Genomic DNA, 21,428 nt, shown 5'->3' with positions numbered 1-21,428 from the left:
AACAGTCTAACCGTTCAAAATAAATTAAAAATGGCAGTTAGAAAGAAAATAACAAATATGTAAACAAATACATCCTATTCGTTATTTCCTACAAAATAACTAATACTACAAATCTATATTTTCGTTTTATAAGTCGAAAATTAATAACTCAACATCTAATTACTGAAAAATTTAACAGAAAAATACAGATTTCAGCGTTTTTTTTTTTTTTTTTCTGAAAGAAAATGAGACTGCCTCAAATTTTTTACGATAAGGAAAAAAAAAAAAAAAAAAAAAAGACGATGAAATCACTTTTAATACCTTCAATATGCTTCCCTCGAGAAGGATGATCGTTATCGAATGGAGAAAAGAAATGATTTTCAATATTAGCATAACACTTCCGGACTTGTTAACGGTGAACTGTTTCAATTATTGAAATCGGCGAATGAAGTCTTTCCCGGCCTTTTTATTCTTTCACATGAATGATTAGGAAAAAAAGGGACTCCTTTATCTGACGTACCTCATTACCGATTTTTTATCCGGTTTAGAGACTTCGAATCGTAAAAGAAAGAGAATAATGACGATTTACTGCTTGATAATTGTTGGGCTTTACATCCTGAAGGTTTAAATATAAGTTATATATGAGATACTTATTCACGAACGTTTGTAATAAATTCATCTCTTGGAGGCTCAGTTTTACGAATAGAAAGTCTTATAGCTGTGTTCATTATTATATTTCTATGCGAGATATTATATTATCATTATTATGAAGGAAGTTTATAGAAGATATAGTTTGGAACGAATTTATTTTCAATCATGTTATTAATATCTTGATTTAAGCAAAGGAAATTAACATGTTATGCCCATTTCTATATTTACTTTAATTTAAGCACCTTTTAGCTTTATTTACTTGACTACGTCATGCATCTAAGATTATACATCATTAGAGACTTATTTTTGGGATGTTTTTCTTATAACTGATTTCATGACATGGTCATAATTCGATAGTGTTATGCGATCATGTGTTTTGTCAAAATCAAGAAGTAAAATAAGTTTTCGATTTGTTTTACTAGACAAACTTTGAATAACAGTCAAGTATTTTTCAAAAATTTTGATCGAAAATGAATTTTATTAATTTTGACAGTTTAAAAGTTTAAACTTTATAATGATTCCTACAATCTTTTAATTTTCCATTTTGAAAAGACTTTGTTCTGAAAAATATTCTGCTGTGTAAGCATTTTAATTTTTCACAAAATCTGCATTTAACTGTTATATAAAAAGTAACAAAAAGAATATTTCTAAACACGATTAAAATCACGACGATTAGACATGAAATTACATTTGAAATTTGCATATCTTAATCAAGTCAATTTAGGCATCGTTGTAAATTAAGCATTTAAAGAATAAATAGTAAGGATAATCTTCATTTCAGCTATCTGTGAGGGTCATCTGTATATTAAAAGAGGGCGCATCAACAATTTTGTAATTTACTTCACATTAAACAATTAGAAAGATAATTTCCTTAGTTTTCCCCATGAACTACCTGAAGAATTTTTAAAAATTGACTTTTACTATTAAAAATTGCAGCTCAAGAGATTTGAACCGATTAGGGATAAAACAGTAGTTGAAAATTCAATACCAAAAGTTAAGTCTTAAATTAGCTTTATTTCAGGAAAATAATTGTGTTGAAAGCTTATTAGTTATCTCTTCTGATGCGCGACCATTGTTTTTCCTAACAATAAGGAAAAAAATGAGATATATGAGCATATACTCTCATTAGACGCTCTTTCAATAAATGAATCGAAAGTCTAGAGTAAGAGAGAGAGAGAGAGAGAGAAAGCATACTCGGGTGTCGTCCTCTTTATCTAATAAAGGCACAGAATCACGAGGCCCGTCCCAAAATAGACGTCTCTTATCACATTGATTGCCATAAAATTTTATATAAATTGGTTGAAAAATGGCCATCGACTTTTAGGCTTATTCTGTGAGGATATATAGACATAATTAGTATTTTATTATTTTGATATATTTTTAATAAATTTAATGTTTTCTAAATGTGAGGTTACTTGTACCCTTTATGAAGTTAATGGAAGAATTTTACTACACATGAGCGCGTATTATGTTAATTTCAAATAATATTCTCAGGCCAAACCACTGCAATATCTTTATATTGCAGTGGTTTGGCCTGAGAATATATCAGGTCAAGAACACGTCGGTCACTTTACACAGAGTTTAACAGGCAGTATTGAATAATAGCTCTAAGATCTATCCCCTCTGCCTGTTACCTAGGATTCCCACGGCTCTACTGATATAATTAGATATCGGTCGCCGGTGGTTATATTGGTGTTAATTAGAAAGCAAGACGATAGTTTAACTAAACTGAGTTAATCCATCTTAGCAAGAGAACTAGGTTCCAAAGATTATTAAATACCGAAGACATTCAGAAATGTCATTGATAGCAAATACGATCGCAGTGTAGAAATTGTAGCAATATGCGTAATCGGCTTACAAAGTAACGTTAAACAGAAGTAGAACAGCAGCAGATAATCATTTTGTCGTGCCTATATCAATCAGTTAACTGATTGTCACTGATCTTCGGTCATAGCACAGAAGAAAGAAATGTAAGGATTCTGACTTGAAAACCATGGTAATAAATGTATTTCTGAATTTTAATTTACGTAAATTTTGAAATAATGTTTAAAAGTGGAATTTTGCATGTCAGGGCAGGCCACTTCATTAAAGAAAGACGAAAATTATATTTGATCAGGTCAAGCTAAAAAAAGAGGTTTTAAGAGCTACAGTGAAGATTATTTTCATTTTTGAAGGGAGTTTTCCATTTTAAGACTGCGAATAAACAGTTCAGAATTAATTAACTGTGTAAAGTTAGTAAAAAAAAAAAATGCAACGCCTTAAAAAGAGTAGAATATGTTAGAAATTTTGGGATGTTATGGCCATTCATAATTTTAAATAAATGCTAAATATATTATAATGGATCAAGTTTGAGGGATTTTTTAATATCTTGCTGATTTTAATTCTGAACTAGGGTGTTCACGTGTACCTAAATGATTGTGAAGGCTGATTTCCTTTTCTATGTATTTCTATAAAATAAACTCCCTCTTGATTCGTCTTTTTCGATTAGCATGCATATTTTATAATATTAGCATGTTTTTTAAGGCAACAAAAGATTTAAATTCTAAATAGACCTACATACCACAGGATCATTATCTAGTCTATTTCTATTGTCCTATTATTTTTTTTAGAAAATCTATCAATATATCCTTTATATAACATTTAAACAAATCATGTTTTATTCAAAATTATTGAATCAGAATAGCCCATTTTGATTCGCTCTCAGAAAGTAGGGACATGTTTTAGCTCTTATAAGATCAAAAAATGCTAAAGCAGATATTATTGGAATTATATTATTCTATTTCAGTATATTTCATTGTTCGTTAAAGTTAGATTCACGGCGATAAGTGAGAAATAAGATTACCAAAATTAGTTTAACGGGAAGGAAATAATCAAATTTAATAGAAAATTTTCTAACTCAATAATAATAGTATTTTATCTTGGGACAATTCTTTATTAAGAGAAAAGATTATTTATTAAGAGGACTTATTAAGAGATTAAGTGGGACGGAGAAAAAAATAACCCCTTTCGCTTTCGAGTTTTATCAAGTTAATAAGCGTACTTAGTTCTATAGTAAATATGTAAGGGTAAAACCCCTTTCAGAATTCAGATTGGTATATCCGGACATTATACCAATCAGATCCATTCAAAAATTGTAATTTCTAAGTGGAGTAATAATATTATTGGCATTTGAGAAATAAGCCCACTGAAAAGTATTGATTCCATGAAAGCAGCCATTCATCAGTATCTGAAATTGTGTCATCATTTAACAATTTAACAAATATTTTCTAGATACACAATATCAAATTCTGTATGATTTCTAAAATATGCAAAAAAAAAAAAAAAAAAAAAAAAAATGTTGAAGTATGTATTATTCCAGTTGTATCTTCAATTATGAGAATTTGTGAATAGTTAAGTTTAAAAATTAAATTTAAATGTCGTAATTTATTTCAAAAATAATTACACAAAGTTAGACATAATTCGTGTATTTTTTAATTCTGCTCATATCAATTTATCAAAAACCAGGTATCATGTCGATCAACAAAAGAGTATTGATATCATGAAGGGGGGGGGTGAGGAAAGATGGCAGCACTATCATTTTCACAATTTGACTGAAAATTTATATTATTTTTTTAAACATATTGGACAAGAATGATAGTTGAATACGTATTTGTGGGTTAATAATGAAAACCGGTTTCAACATAGATACCACTTTCAAACTAGTTTTTGGTTCTACAAGAAAGAAATCATAGTCCGAATACCAAAAGAATAAAGGAAGTTTTCTTCTTGTAGGGGAAATTAGTCCTGGAACTTTTCGTCTCTTTTTGTAAGCAAAGTAATTACGAATAGTATACAGAAGGTCTGCATCATTTCATCTGCTGATTCTTCTTCTAACTTACTTCGTCAAACAAAGAGTCTCGTGTGTGTAGATGCTTTTTTCTGAATGTAGTGGTATTCACTTTTCTTCAAGTGAAAGATTGCTTACGTCTGGGAAAAAAATAAAGGAACATACAGAATGAAAGCCCATAGAAATATTTCTTAAAGCCTTTTCTTTTTGGATTTAACTTTGAGCTTTTTTTGACAAGTATATAAAAAGAGTTTTGAACAAACAAAACAACAAGCAAAAAAAGAACGTTAAGATTACGACACGCAAAATATAATTTGTTTATTGTAATTTTCCAAAGCGTTGAATTTATACTTAGCCAAATGGCGTAGATTATTGGTATTGCGTAGATCATAGTGATAATTTATATAGCTATGCTTAAAATTTTTCTAGATTTGGGTTAAAAATATTCTAATTTGTTCATAATTAAAAAAAAAAGAATTTAATCACTGAATTCTTTAAAACTTCGATTCGTGCAAGTACGCTTCAGATTGTTGTCATATTAACATCTTTGATAAATATAGAAATTAGAACCAACTATCATATCATTTATTGATATTCTTAAGTGTTTTCTCTTAGGAACTTCAGGCATTCTAAGTCTTAGAAATTTAAATTTGGGATATGATATTATTTAAAGTAAATACTTTTCCAGAGGTGAATGTATTACAAAAAGTTATCTAGTATCTATATTGAAACTAGAATTCTTGTAATATGCATAGAGAATCCACCCAAACATCCCCTTACGCGCTAAGGAAAAAATAATCGGATTTGAAAAAAAAATAGTTCTTTGTATTATTAAAAAAGATGGCAAATGTAAATAGCCTCTTCGGAATATATTTAATTCATCACCTTTTCTAACGATAAGGCATTTCTTAGAAACTTCATAAAATCACGAATTATGAAATACAAAAAAGCATAATTCTAAACATTGAAGCCATAAGAAACTATTTAATTTTCATTAAATGTTGTCTTTTGAAAAATTCTGAACATTCAGTGGTCGGCATTAATGGGCATCATTGAAATATAAAATTATATATTAACATGGTATTTAATTAAAAATAATATTGATGTTATAAAAACTTATAAACTTCTTTGACATTTTTAAATTAATTCTCACAGCGGTGAATAAATATATTTTGTATGAATGAAATCTGAGTACATGTGGCTATCTCTTTCTCTTCTCTATCAATCTCAATTTCAATCGAGCGTATTAACTTTCCTTCCAAAATTACGATAAGAAACATTTTCTGACTGAAATTTCAGATTCAATTCAGCATTCTGCGATTTTAATTACGTCGAACTATTGTTGTCGATTAACGTTTGCATTAATTATTGTTGTGAACTGTATATTTCAAACGACTTCCAACTACATTAGTGAAACAAGTTCCCCATCTATCAGTTGCTGTATCGTACAGTTGATAATGAAGTAGAGACAATCGTTTCTATACTGATGAATGAGGTGGATCCAATCTGCTCTAGGAAATGCAATTGAATGGATTCGAAAGTAGGCCACTGAAATGTAGGCAATGGATTAAATATTATTTTACGTTGGGATGGGCTCTCCTTTCTCTATGTAGAGTTTGGTATTAGCTTTTCATGGAAAATTCAACTGTAGTGGGTGGTTGATGGCTTGTTAGAATTGTATCAAATATTCTCTAAACGTGCCTAATAGCTGGAAGTGTTCCAAGAAGCTTTTAAATAGATATTTTAAACTCATTATCGGAATTTGTAAAATTATGGTACACAAATGTGGCTTAATTTGAAATACTTGGGTGAGTTTTCGGGCTAAAATAAAGTTTTATTTTCCAACATTCGGTGAGAATTCATAGATATTTCCTGAATAAAACTGAGATACATTGAGATTTGTCTTGAAAATGATACATATTTTTTTCCATTAAAAGAATGGATACAGTTTTGCAATTGGGCGATTTTATTTTGAAATATAATTATTTTCATAAACCGCAACAGGAAGATTTCAAATACTGCAATCCTTCCAAATGAGCCATTGTTTTAGAAGTAGTCAATCGTATGTATTGGGAAGTTGATTTGCTTCACAGCTTTTGCTTTATAATTTATTTGATTTATTCTTAAGAAATCAAATACGATTTATTTTTATTTCTCAAAACTGCTGTAGAAACATGTATGTTGGTTTGTAAAGTTAAGAAACCAGTTCCTTATTCCTTAAATGTCTTCTTGGAAGTAAATTTAAACATTATGAAAACACAGGAAAATGTTTAAAATAATTAACCTGTTTAGTAAACTTGTAAAGTAAAATAAGAAAAAATGTCAAAAATTCAAATTTTACTATACAGTTGAAATATGCATATACATTTAAAATGATTAAAATAAATTAAAATAAGTAAATCAGGTCTAATGTAAACGTTCGAGAAAGTGTAAATGTAATTCGAGTTAGTTTATTGAAATCACGCTATGTTCTACAACCTATGTCAAACCTAATATATGCCCCACTTTATTGTTGTTTGTGTACACTTATTGCATCAGGCAGATTTATTTTCATATTATAAATACATTCAATTATTTCAAAATTTATTCTACATTTTAAACTTTCAAGTGATTTCTAATTTCTTTCCTTATATATAATATCTGCAAAAAATCCAATCTGTCGGCCACTGCACCGAAATATCTGGTGTTTTGATAGAAAAACAATTTCATCAGTATCTATCTTTTTTTCCCTTTAAACTATTATTGCAGAGTCTTGAAGAGAGAACATTTTTTTAAGATCTTTATATCCACCTTGCATTCCTATATTATAAGAAAGAAATAATTGGTTATGCTCGATTACCATCAAGTATTCTATTGATAAGTTTGTACATTTTTTTCTACAAAAATTAATTTTTGCGTCAAAGGTAAAATAAATTTTTACACTAAAAGATTTTCTTCTACTTTGTATCCAACTTTACTTTATTAAATATAAAAAATCTTTGAAGCCCGATTACTGGTAAAATATCAGTTTGGTGCATTTAAATTCAATTTTGTTAAAAATTCAGTTTTATCTTGACAATAACTTTAATACAAAAACTTTCCAATCTTAAAAAAAATAAACAAAATTAATCACAGACATTGCTAAATTTATAAAGCATAACTTGTTTAATAATACACTGGGTTTTTATAATTAAAACATCTCTGATCAAAGCAATGTGAAGAAAAAGAACCCAGGGTTTACAAAGAACGCTGAATCTGTGCTATGCATTTCGAAATTTGGGGCAACGAATAAGAAAAAGAAAAAAAATTAAAAGCAACATTTATTAGTATATTATACACTAGAGCCGATCATTTTAATTATTTTATTTTTCATTTGAGAAATCTGCTGTCTATAAATATTTAAAAAGTGAATTTTATAAATAATAAACAAGTGTATAAAATTTGAATCCTTTAGCACATAAATAAACAATCTTTACAAACATGAAAGGAATTAGATAAAATAAAAGTGCTTAAAAATAAATGTAATAATCCATGTAATCCATCCGTGTAATAATCAATTCACGGCTATGTGGCGAATTAAATACAAAGCGATATTGGAGCGTAATATAAATTGATAATTCCGTAAACATCCAAAAGTCCATTGAACCAACACACAATACAGACAATTTTGGGGAAACATATTATCATATTTGATATAGATATCAATGAGATTTCGCAGTATAAGGATTGTTCATTTTTTTTCTCTACAATGCTTTTTATAAGAATATTTCATTTTATTCATTCTGTATTGATAGAATAAGAAAAGCTTCTGATTTTTAATAGTTATTTAGTTGCATTCAGACTTGTTGACGTATTCTTTGCTATGTTATGCCTATTTGTATTTCATTTTGTTTCACTGTCCATAATTGCTTTAATTTAAGAATCATTACTTGAAAATAACCAAAATATCACTGGAAAGGAAAAAAAATGCTCATTCCTAGAAATTTTATTTTATATTTGTTGTTCTGTTGTATAAAATGATTCCCTTCAATGTACTAATAATGCTGCGACTTATTAAATTATTGTATTATGCATTTCAATTTATGTCTGAATTTCAATTATTGATTTGAGCACTTATGTGTTTTGAATTAAGTATTATGTTTTTTCTGTTACAGAAGATGGAGACGAAGTAACGTTAATGTACGCAAAACATGAGGTGAGTATAATTTGCCTCAAACTAACTAGCTAGCATATAACTCTACAGATGCACTTGCATTACTCAAAATATTGAAGCGGCACTCAGAAGTCAGACCATTTCAACTGTTACGATTTGCTACAAATGGAAAACATCATTCTCAACGATTCATTTTGTTCTATAAAGTCCTGAAATATATTCCTTTTTCGCTCTAAACAATTGTCCTTGTATGAATTTTGGTGAGTGAGATTTGCGCCTTGACGAATTCTAACAAATTATTGTAACATAATATAAAAAGATGAATCAGAAGGTTTAGTTTAGTTACATTAACGTCCCGTTTTAAAGCAACACTAAGTCTATTCTAGGTCAGACCTCGTCATTTTGAACCGCAGTCAGATGACGAGGATGACACCTGTGTTGGCACTCCTCTCCAAATTTCCGCACCACACCAGCGGAAAGACATTTGGCACCGACGAATTGAGTGTGCACCAGACCCACTTACACAGCGGTTCTTCGGTAGAATCGGACCTCGAACTTGAAACCCTCCCGTTTCGACGTCAAGACCTTACCACCAGACCACTGCGGCCCAAATGAATTGGAAGGAATAAAAACAATGTATTTCCAAATATGATCCCCATTAAATTTTGGAATGTGTTTTATAGTTGTAATGTAACAATAAACTGAGCGATTAATCAGTACTGTAGCAAAATTAAATCTACTTTCTCTAATTTGCCTTATAAGAATTTCATCTTATTTAACAATGAGTGATAATCAAAATTTATGTTTTTATTCTTAGTATCAATGATACGATTAAGCGGTTAAAAGTTTTGCCTAACATTCGATATTAAAAGCTGAAAAAATGATACGGGATGGTAGTGTTCATGATGAACTCCTATATTTAATTCTTTAAAAAAATTAAAACCTCATCAAATATGCGTTGTCGTCTGTAAATTATTAATATTCATGCAATCTGTGTTCATTTCAACTCTATGTATTATCCCCAATGGAAAATCAATAGCAGTAATCAATTCTAATTGAACAAATTCAAAGACTCCTTGTTCAATCATTTTAAAATTAAAGACTCTTTAAATGAAAGGATAATTATACTTTTTCGAGTTTTTAGCAGCTTTGTTCAGATTATAAAAGGAATAAAAAATTATCAAGTAAAATAAACCTTATCAGCATATTAATTTCATTTGTATCAAGGAAATAGAATTTTCTCTAACTGAGAGTTATAAATGATCCAGAAATAAATAAAGAAATAATCTGTACTTTTTAGTGGAAGCCAGTGTGTTAAAATACGATAATCTATTTTCAGAATTTACAAAACTTTTAAATAATTCAATTTCATTTTTCAAATTTCCAAATGCAATTATTGAGAAATATACCGAAGGGAAAATATTCTGAGAATTTACACATTCTAAATGCGCTGAATTAAAATTAATTATTAACTTTTCTCATGGAAATGGAAAAATTAAAATATCCCTTTTCTCATTTCTAGTAAAAAGGTAAATCATTTTTTTAAAATCTTAAATGATTAAAACTGGCTTCTAGTTTCTAATGTAAGGTATATTTTGTAATAATCATGCTAGTAAAACGTTTTCTAAGAATTTAATGGAATCCATCTTCTCTAAATTTTGGAATCATTTCCATATGTCACTCAGCTCCTCATTTTCAAAGGCCACTCAGTTTAATATAGGAAATATTTTTGTGAAAAAATATTCTGAATATCACTAACAGCAACAGTTCTAAACAATGAAAATTAATTGTTTAATTAAAAAAGGATAAAAGGAAGTATTAAACTACATATTCCTCGTTGGTGAAAAATTGAGAGTTTATATTTCCTTGAAGTTTGAAGCAACCAAGATAGATGTAAGTACTTCATTATAATTTTTGTTTAGCCTCTAAATATGTTTAATTTACATATTCTATCTTTCCTCTTATTTTTAACATTTATACCGCATCCAAACATACAGATAAGTTTTAATTTCAGACGAGAATATGAATATCCTAGATGTAACGAATCTGGAAGCAGCGTTAGAAAGACTTGTTTTATTAAATAGAATGTACATCACATATTTAGGCTAAGATGAGTTATCCGCTGAAATGAGCAGGGTGCAGCGGAAGATAATTCAAGCAATGAAATTGTTTGCGCAAGGCAAACTCATTCATTACGCCCTTTTGAGGGTTAATTCATCAAACTCACATTATTCAATTTTCCAAGTTATGTCTGGGAGTGACAAAGAATGTTTTCAGTCAGGCGCTTCTTATCTGATCTCTTTTGTCCATGATATCAACAGGCAAATGCTTAAAGAACTCCACGTATAATTCTACAACGCTTATCACATACAAGGAAATGCAACGAAAAGGCATCGTCTTCTAATATTTGGTCTTGATGCCTGAGGGATTTCGTGTTTAATTTTGATGCTTGAGTGACGCGTTGCGATTAAGTACAAGCTAAATTAATGAATTCAGTGCAAACAGTTTATATAGTCTACTTATTACAGAAACAGGGTTTACTGGTGAGGAGAGGTAATTATTAAAGAAGAAATAACTCATGCCTTCATTTAGTGTCTACTGGGATATACATAAGGATGGTAAAGAAAAGTTATGAAATACTAAAATGTGAAATACTAAAGTTCTTTTATGATAAAATTAATTTGTGACCATCCGCATAATAAAAAGTGTTATTGTTTTGGAGAAAAGAAAAAATACAAAAATATTTTAATAATATTTTTAAAATTGCAATTGTATCAGCGCAATACAAAATCAATTTTAAAAAAATACAATGATAGAAATACTTATTTGTGATATTTAAAAACTTAAAATTCAGGAACCCTACAATATCTAATAATACAAAGTTATAATTATTTTTTTTTAATAATGGCAATTTAGCAGTCGTGTATGTATGTAAAAAATGCTCTCAGTTTAAAAGTTTAATTCTTATAATTTCAATAATAATTACTAGACCAGCAGAAAAAATTATCGCAAAAGGTTACAGATGATACCATTTGTTGCGCAAGAAGAACTCGTATCAAAACAATTTATGTTCTTAAATTTGATGAAAACGGTATTATTAGGATTTGAAAGTCGGTCCTCTTTCATTAGGATGTCGTGGTAGTTGAATGGTAAGGTCCCAGCTTCAATGTCCGATTCCACTTACGAACTGCCGAGCAAGGGGGGGGGCAGGTGCACTCAAAAGCCATTAGGGCGAGTTGGCACCCCACACACGCGCTGATACTCCACGAAAACTTGGGGAGGGAATTGTCTCCTACACCTACCATGACTCAGAATTATTAGATCATCTCAAACAAGCCCTAGTATTAAAAATAGGACCTTAATATAACTAAATTAAATTAAATTCTTTCAAATAGGAATTGAGATATTTGCAAGTTTTTACGCTCAATACTAGAAAAAAATAATATACATTGCACTTTCTTAATAATTAAAAAAATTATTGTAAAAGAATGTATTCAAAAAATATATTATGAATCTTTTCATGTAATGAACTCTCTTCATAAACCAACCTTATAATACTCAGACCTCTTTAGTCACGCAGAAGTTTTCCCGATTGTTTAAATAAAATCTCAAATTTTTAAAATAATATAAGAAGTTAAAATTTCGTTACTTGATCCTGGCATTAGAAATAGATAGTTAAAAATGTTTTTTTATTCAATCGATTTATTATACTTTCAAGATTTTAAGCTCTTAAGTTGTTTGTTTCTTATGGCACTTGCCACTGACAAGCCCGCTGTTACGAAGACAGCGATTTAAGCCTGAGGGGGAACGTCTCTTATTTTTTATAGCAGCGCCAACTAGGGCCAAGAGTACGACTTTGCCACTCACGCATCATTAATTCGCTTGCACAACCCCTTTTTACAGGAGGGCACATTCACACATCTCACAGATAGAACAACAGAAGAACAACCATGCCCAAACCGGGACTCGAACTCGGGACGCCCAGATCACGGGGAAGACGCGCTACCCCTATGCCAGGACGCCGGCAAGCTCTTAAGTGACGCACCAATCTGCTGAAACGTGAAACTCAATCAAACTCAGTGACGAAATTTGAGTTTTTAAGAATGATACTTATATTACATGCATTATGTATTTTCAGAAAAGGGATATTCCAAGTTTGTCGGGTATATCATTAGAAGAGCATATCCAAATATAAAGAAGATATAAAAATGTAGGCCTAGGATAAAATTTATTTAATACTCTCTTCAATAAATTCGTATGAGCAGGAATTCGCATTGTTTGTACCAAAATGGATAGTATTCAGCCTTTTATACTGAAGTTACTTAAAAGGAATTTTCCAACCCAAAATGAGATATTTGACAATAAAAGAATGAAAAATTTTTGTCAGTACATTTTTATATTAGATGCTATAACTCAATAAACGAGAAAGCCGAAAATTCGAATCTTTGATTTCCAATTCATCAAACAGCTCATCAACAATGTATTTTTTATAAATCGTTAAAAAGTTTCTTTATAAATTTTAATTTCTTTTTTGTCCCCATTCAAATTTGAAGTTTTTTATACAATAAATACAATTTTGAAAACTTTTTTGGTCACAAAAATCGTTGTGAGTTGAAAAGCTCAAGAAAATTTGTTTCGAACTAGCTTTAAAAATTTTTTTCTACTTCTTTGGCATTTTAATTTTAAAAAATCACGTGATTTAATAGCTGATGAAAATGATGGGTTAACACTACATTTTTCAATAAACTGTTTTCATGAAAAGCAAAATTAGAGATATATGCAGTTTATATCTGAGTTTGAGCTACAGTCTTGAATATTTTACCTTTTCTGTTAATCATGGTGAATGAGATTCGTGACACTTTTGCGTATTGATTTTTACTCTTGTTAGATTCAAATTAAAAAAATATATATATTGCAATGAAAACGTTATTTGGCTATAAAGAAGTATGGATGATGCAAAATGATAATGAAAGCAATTGATAGCTTCTACTGGTTAATTCTTATTTCAATACATATAATACCATGTAAGTTTTATTATTATATTTTTAATTTTTCAGCAGACGTATTTCATAAGTATGTTTGCTTCTGAAAATGAATGATACTATTTTAATTCAAAAGATTAAGCTTATTGATAAAACATTGATTTTTGAGTTTCCACTTCAGAATATTGTAGCAGAAGCTACCGTAAAACTTTCAACTAGATATGTTAATATGCTTGTGAAAGTATTTTCGCAATCTTTTATCAGCGCTCCAAATTTTGAATGCATTATTTGTTGGTAAGTAATAAAAGTCAAAGAACAGTATAAATTTTCTATCTGAGAGCAGCGATTCGCTGTTTGGATCATACTAATGTATTTTGGAATCGGTCAAGTGGAATTTTTCAGGGAATTTTTATACTGGGGCATAGAAAAATGAATGATGTATAGCTAATAAGTTTGACTTGGCCTTGGAAATACTAAACTTTTAACCACTTGTTAAAATCAGCTTAGGAGACGAATGATCATAACTAAAGCTGAACTTTTCAAAATATTGCTTACAAATTAGTTGAAATCTCCCAGTAACAAGAATATGAATTACTTGTTTCATTCTCAAAATTCCGGAATCTTTTTTTTTTTATTTCTAAATGAAATAAAACCAAATGCATTTTTGTCTATCAATTTCCTTTTCATGATTATTTTTAGCAGTTAAAAAAGTAAAAAAAAAAAAATAGTCTGTAAAAGATAAAATGTATTCAGCATTTCAAAATATAGAAAGAAAAAAGTAAAAATTACTTATTGTAAAAAAATTGGATGAGATACATCTTGCATATGTAAAACTCTGTTATAGGTTCAAGTTGATCTAATTTCTTTTGTGCAATTCACAAAATTTAAACATTTCTCCCCCCCCCGCCCCATTTTCTTTTCTAAGTCATATCCATGATAAACATATTTTCATATTTCTAATTCTTATATCATTTAATGAAACTAAATGAAATATAGAATAAAATAATAACCGTTTTATTTTCTCCTTCTTTGTTTATCCTGGAAGGTATTTTTTCCCTTATAGAATTAAAAATTTGTAATTATAACTATTATTTTGAAACTTGTATTACATTGAATGCACTTTTCTGACTTGTGACAAATACTGGGCTTTCGCTTTATGACTATCTAAACAAAAAGAACGATTGTATAAACTACCCATTAACAACAATAATTTTGCAGCAAAATCACTAACCAAAAAAATGAGTTGTACTGGCTTTGGAAAAAATGTGTCCGTACCTTGTGTTCATAAAAAAATTAGAAAAGGTGTAAAAACTGATAGCTAGAAACAAAAATATGGATACAAAACTGATCAGCAAATAGTCACCCTTACAAAACGATCAAGATTGCTACAAAAAGCAAAATTCCTTCAAGGCTTGATTTGGTCCATTTATATTAAGGGACCATTTTGAAACTGCAAAGGGTCATTTGAAATCTTCACTACAAAATGGCCAATTTATTTTATAACCAGTGCTATGCTTTCATTTTCTCCTACAAAATAAATATAAAAATGGTACCACACAAGTATTTAAATGAAAATATAAAAATATTTAGTAGTTATTATTTGATATGGTAAATGAAGTAAAAAACGATGTTTCATTTTTACAAAATATTTTCATTCATGAGATCATAGAATGGGCTAAAGTAATATTTTATACATCTACATGATTTCATTTAGATTTTTTAAGGCAGATACTATTTTATTTAAGCAAAAATTACTTTTTCCCTGAGGTTTTCTAGAATTGCTGTTTTTGCCATTTGATCCCGACATTTTTGCTTAAGTGCTTTGTTACGTACATGAATTTCGAATTGTGGTCAACGTGAGAAGAAAATTGGCTGTTAGTCGCTACAAAGCGATAAAATATGAAATTAGGGATTCCAAAAGAAAAATTAATAGAAATATGATGAAATTTTTTATTATCGCTTTTACCAAATAAAAATGTTAAGGGACTGTTCATTTAACATTCAATTGATTGCTATACCAGTTTTCCTCGACCCGAAATTATTTTTCCATGTTGCGGCACTATTAGCTAAGATTACCTTCAAAAATGATTTTATCCTCATATGTATAAAATCATTTTAATGATTACTATTACAAATTATTGCATTCAGCGCGTTTAAGAAGATTTACTACAATTCTCTTAAATCTATCGCAATAAGTATTAGTTTTATGGCATTGTTATAATACAGCTTTCCAATCTACCGATGTTTATATTAAAGTAACATTTTTTACTATGCGCTTGGATATGAATTTTTCTTAACATACTTATCACTCCGATAAAATATGATATAGCAAAGGTTTGAAGACATTTGCATTAAAATTAAAAATATCTTATCATTTCTCTTTAACTAGGTCAATTATTTACAACTTTTATGTAATAAAATAATGCAACAAAGATTTTGATTGAAAAATGAAATGAGAGTTACAAATTCACAATAAACTGAAAACAAAATTCTGTACCAGAATTAAAACAAAATTCAAATATTTGATCAAGCTCTAAACTAGCATTGGCAGAACTGATAATTTAATTCGTTTTGCTTTAATTTCCCGTCCACTTTCTTCGTAAGAAATTCAAAAGGAGTTAAATTTAATAATAATAAAAATTGTCCCTTCATACTTGAAATAACTATTTTCATAAAGACATGCATGAGTCCCCACAGCCTTTATTTATATATTCTCAGACTATTTGTATGACAAGCTGGAGTTAATTTGCTGAACGGAAGTGCATATGGATGTAAATCATGTTACCATTTCTAAAAGCTCTTTGCTAATCACAAAATCTCTTGGTAAGCTACTGAGGGAGTTGGTTCTCACTCATCAAATGAAGGACCTTCGACGCGATCTATTAGAAATGTCGGCAACATCATCTAACAAGTGTCAAAGTTTCCTCTTACCTTCCATTACTCCGCTAGAGGAGATATCCTTTCCCAAGCCATGTTCCACTGATCCCATTGGTGTCATTTTGAAGAAGAAAAGCCACTAGCAGGGTTGCGTGTCCTTGTTAATTACGTTATGGTAAAAGGCTGCTTCCCGTCAACTTCGTAAAAGCTTTCCTTACAAAGGCACTTGTCGATTTCACAACGTTTAGACCATGTCAGCACGATTCCGGAAATCGTATTTTCCGGCACGTATTCGGTATAAATGCCCGGTCTGATAATGAATTCATTTTAATAGACGTTTATTACTGGATTTAAAATATCGAAGTAGGTTAAATTCGTTCAACAAATTTTTTTAAAAAAAATTGAGTATGGCAATGAATTTATATTGATGTTGCTTTATATCTGTTGAGTTTCGTCTATGTTTATTGGAATTAAGAAGTCTTTGAACAATTTTTTTCGATTTCAAAATGTTTTTTAAAAGATAAACAGTTTCTTTTCAGACATAAAAGGAGATCTATTTATTTATGAGCAGCACTTTCGCCAGTTTAAATTAAATTAATGCCATTTATAGCTAACTTTCCATATTTTTAATCTCGTAAGAAATGACATTTTTGTGTAAGTTAAGATTTCGGAAATGGAAAAAATAAAAAAAGTGATAAGTAAGTTGACAAGAAAAAATAAACACCTTGTTTTCAAAATACGTCATATGATTAAAAAAAAATAGGTAAATGAGTGTTAAAGTTTTGATATTCGAGCATTAATTCGTCAAATATTCAGTTTAAAATATCTATCTGCCCCTCGTGTGAATTGTATGAAATTAAAAGACATCGCTTCATTACAGCTCTTTAATGTTTGAAAGAGATTATCCAGTGCTGAAAATTTTTATTTCTTTCAAAAACACAATCACAGAAGAAATATTTCATTAAATATTTAACTGCACATAATTCCTATTCAAAAAATATTTGCGGAATTTGACTCTTTAACCAAGATAAAAATCAAAATTTCATTAGCATTCTAATCATTCACATTTAAAAGCAAGGACGTGTTTTAGAACTGTAATACTGTGTGAATAACATTTTGGTTTCGCAAATAAGAATACGGAAAAATCACACTGTTAATTTTATGGCCATGATTAATAATCTTTAATTAGTGCTTTTTATAGAGGGAATATTAACTAGCATAATCAATAATTTATAATTGATAACGCCGAGTCTAAACAAGTCTTTAGAAAAAATGAAATTCATAAACACTGAGCATGAATTTATATAAAGTGTTCATGTCATCTATCCAATTTCATATCTGAAATTCGATAGATGAAAATTAAATTTTCATTCAATTAACTGTTATTTTCCTTTTTTTAAAGCAGCTTCACTTTAAATAATAGTTTTGGGATAAATATTTTGTGAATTTACCTCGATTTCTTCGAAATACTATCATATATGTGTGTCTGATATAAAAAGGAAACATATGCTAAAATCCTGATCATCAAACATATGCTATGATGGTAAGGGAAACTAGCATTGCAGGCCCTACATTGCGAAAAACTAGTGGACATGCTTGAGATATTTAGGACGTGATAGTCATATATAATATTTCTATGTTCTGATTGGTAGATGTTTTGCAGTTGCGGCTGCTGAAAATATCATTTTTTGTTTTTAATCAGGATTATTTATATGGCAAATTTGTGGTGAAGTTCTTGGAAACACATAAAATAGCAGCAATCAGAATTCATCGTCAGATGTGCTAAGAGGACGTCATGAGCAAGTAATTAGTGCTGTAATCTCTCAGAAGACTACCAAAATGCATACAGTAAGGATCGTAATAGACGATCTTCTCTTATTAAAGATGATTATATGGAACTGCAGTGGCATTATCGAAAACCTTTCTCACATAATTTCAGAATCAATAAAGAAAATCAATTTAAAAATTTCTGTATCAATTCCAAGAAAGTTTGCATTAATCTATTCTTATGGCTAAAAGGAAAAAGTATTTCTCTGAATTGGTTTCGCATGTTGTGAAACTTTAGTCTCGTCATGGATTAGAAGTCCTCATTGCGATATGATGTGGACGTTCGTGAAAATGGAAATCGTCTTAAACGTCGTTCTAAGCATCTGAACATATTCAAGATTGCAAGTAGCAAGCACACAGTGTAACTTCAGAACACTATATGAATCTAAAATAATCGATAATCGATCGATTTAATAATCGATACTTAATGGCAGCAGCAAAGCCATCTATAATAATAAAAAATACCATACATAGATTTCTTTATTAAATGATATTAAAATCAATTCCAAATATTTTTATATTATTTAATTTTATAAATACCATCTTTAAAGTTAAAAATATATTTTTAATTAAAGCATTTGTATCTAAAACGATTTAGGAGGGGAAAAAGGAGTAAAGAAAAATCCTAAGATTATGTAAATTCAGATTAGAATCTCTGAAATTGTTTTATTGATACATAACTTGTATATTAACCAAAATAAAACGCTTATTAACTATTTATTTTTGACAACAGCATGATAAAATAATTGCTAAGATCACTTTAATCCATGCGTCGCAAAAGCATTTTCGCTCTAAAGAAAACTTTCTAAATCTAAAAAAAATATAAATAAATAAATAAAAAAAAGACAATTCAACATTCTATTTTCTCCAGGATGTTTTCCTCGATTTGAATTCCAGCTGACAGAATTCTTCCTTCTTGGAACTGCTTGAAATGTGATCTATTCGTAGAAATACACCGAAATAATCTATTTGCTTCTCTTACCTACGACAAGTAAACGGCTGATAAAATAATTGCTAAGATCACTTTAATCCATGCGTCGCAAAATCATTTTCGCTCTAAAAAAACTTTCTAAATCTAAAAAAAATAAAAATAAATAAATAAAAAAAAAAGACAATTCAGCATTCTATTTTCTCTAGGATGTTTTCCTCGATTTGAATTCCAGCTGACAGAATTCTTCCTTCTTGGAACTGCTTGAAATGTGATCTATTCGTAGAAATACACCGAAATAATCTATTTGCTTCTCTTACCTACGACAAGTAAACGGCTGCCTGTCAATGGTCCTGACAAAATTAAAACTTCCCCCAAAGAAAGCAAATACTCGAATCTGATGGTGACACGTGCAGCTGAGGACGACGATCTCTCGCTTGACAAAGATCTCTTAAACTCTTTCTCTAGACCACATTTCTTAAGAGGGAACTTTCTGTTTGCAGAAGAGGCTTTCAGTCCAATCCTGATGTCAGTTTCTTTAACATAGATAGGGAAAACTTTTTCCCTTCCAACAGATTCGTGTTTTCTTATGTCGGAAATTTATTGCGGCAAAAAATGATTAATACATAACTTATGCCAGATATCTTAAGATGAATCTTAAAAATTGAAAGGAAAAGAATGACTGAATGCTTCATATTCTTATCACGATTTTTTCTTTCGCACTGATTTAATTTTAGTTCACACTTTCCTGAAATATCAACTCTAGATGGGAGTTTGAGATTGTCAAAATTTAAGAATAACAAAAACTTAAGTTAATGTCATCTTAGATGTGCAATGGCGGTTTTATTACAAGTTAAGTGAAACTTTATTTCGAAAATATTTGATTATTTCGTTGGTGCCAATCACAGTAGTTTGCAGCTTGATCCTTATATCTTCTAAATGTATTTTAATTAAGAAAAATAACTGAAAGTGACTTAACGCAGATTTCCCGCAAATTTATGCAGAAACAAGATTCTAATGTTTGCAAAAAATGTGTAATTATTTTGGAAAAATTACAAACGAGCAAAAAAAGTTGTGAATTCTTTTATTCGTTTCTCAGATTTAAAAGCAAAGATTTCCAGTAATTCCTCCAATTTTTAAGAACCTCAAATGTTTTTCAAAAGAGAACGAACTTTTTAAATATTCTTTAAAATTTTGTTTACATTTATTTTGCGACACGCTAAGCGAACATTGGTTTCATGGCATGTGAACTGTCGATTCTCAAGAGGAAAATATTTAATAATTAACCAAATCTCCTGTAACTTGCTCTATGAATCAGTTATATTTAAACACAAAGTGAATGTAAGGAACAATTGTTTTAAATTTTTTTAAAAAAGGCGATGATCATTCTTATACAAAACATTATGTGACTCTATTTTTTAAATGAAAATGTTCTTTATCAAAATATATTGATCATACCTCATCTCGGCATTCCAAGTGAATGGGGTGATTTTGCAAGAAATTTCAGAAGTTTATATTTTTATATATTTAGCATTTTTCAAGTCAAATGTTATGATCACATTTCCGAAAAGAATAAGGTTTAGATAAATCCTTCCAGAGTTTTTTTTTTCAATACATAAAGCATTAAAGTTTTGTTTAATGAATTGAATAATGGATGACTACAAGACACTAAAACCGTCATTCTCGCTTTAATCTAACTAAGGGAAAGAGTTCAGGTTATTCCTTGGCTTATTGAATTGAAATATGTAAAACAGATAGAGCTTAAATTGGGAATTGCATGTAATCGAAATCTACCTTTGAGATCGACACTTAATTAAATGGATTGCCACATCGCCATCAAGATTGTGTCGACTTTCCTTTGCTTTATTGAACATGATTGGAAATCTATCGTTAGAAATATCACATTTCTCAATTCAGTTGCAAACAAACAACGAATTAATCTTACCTTAAATTAGAGAATATAATTATGAAGATTAAGATATATATCGCGTGTTACAAATAAAGCGTTCATTAATTGTTTTAAATATTCTCAATAAATAAAATATATATAGATAAAAATGAAAACTTCTATACTTTCTTTATTGAATACGAAAAAGCTCCAATCTTTTTTTATTTATTATAATCGTTAAAGGTGCTTGTACCCTTGATGAAATTCTATAATTATTTTATTCACCAAATTTTGATTTAATATCCCAGATGTCATTTGTGAAATGAGTAATCTGAGTA

General features: G+C 29.3%; 1 protein-coding gene across 4 annotated transcripts in view; it reads left to right on the top strand.

Annotated features, from left to right (window-relative positions):
* The window catches only part of LOC129960151 (solute carrier family 4 member 11-like), a 321,996-nt gene that overhangs the window by 131,420 nt on the left and 169,148 nt on the right, over positions 1 to 21,428 (top strand). For all 4 annotated transcript variants that reach the window (XM_056073339.1, XM_056073338.1, XM_056073337.1 and 1 more), the window contains exon 2: positions 8,590 to 8,630. In XM_056073339.1, coding sequence (XP_055929314.1) covers positions 8,590 to 8,630 — 41 coding nt within the window. The remainder of the gene's footprint in view (positions 1 to 8,589; positions 8,631 to 21,428) is intronic.

This window comes from Argiope bruennichi, chromosome X2 (assembly GCF_947563725.1).
Source record: "Argiope bruennichi chromosome X2, qqArgBrue1.1, whole genome shotgun sequence".
Taxonomy (NCBI): Eukaryota; Metazoa; Arthropoda; class Arachnida; order Araneae; family Araneidae; genus Argiope; species Argiope bruennichi.
Note: the sequence above shows the minus strand (reverse complement) of the source record. Positions and strands in the feature narration are given on the sequence as shown.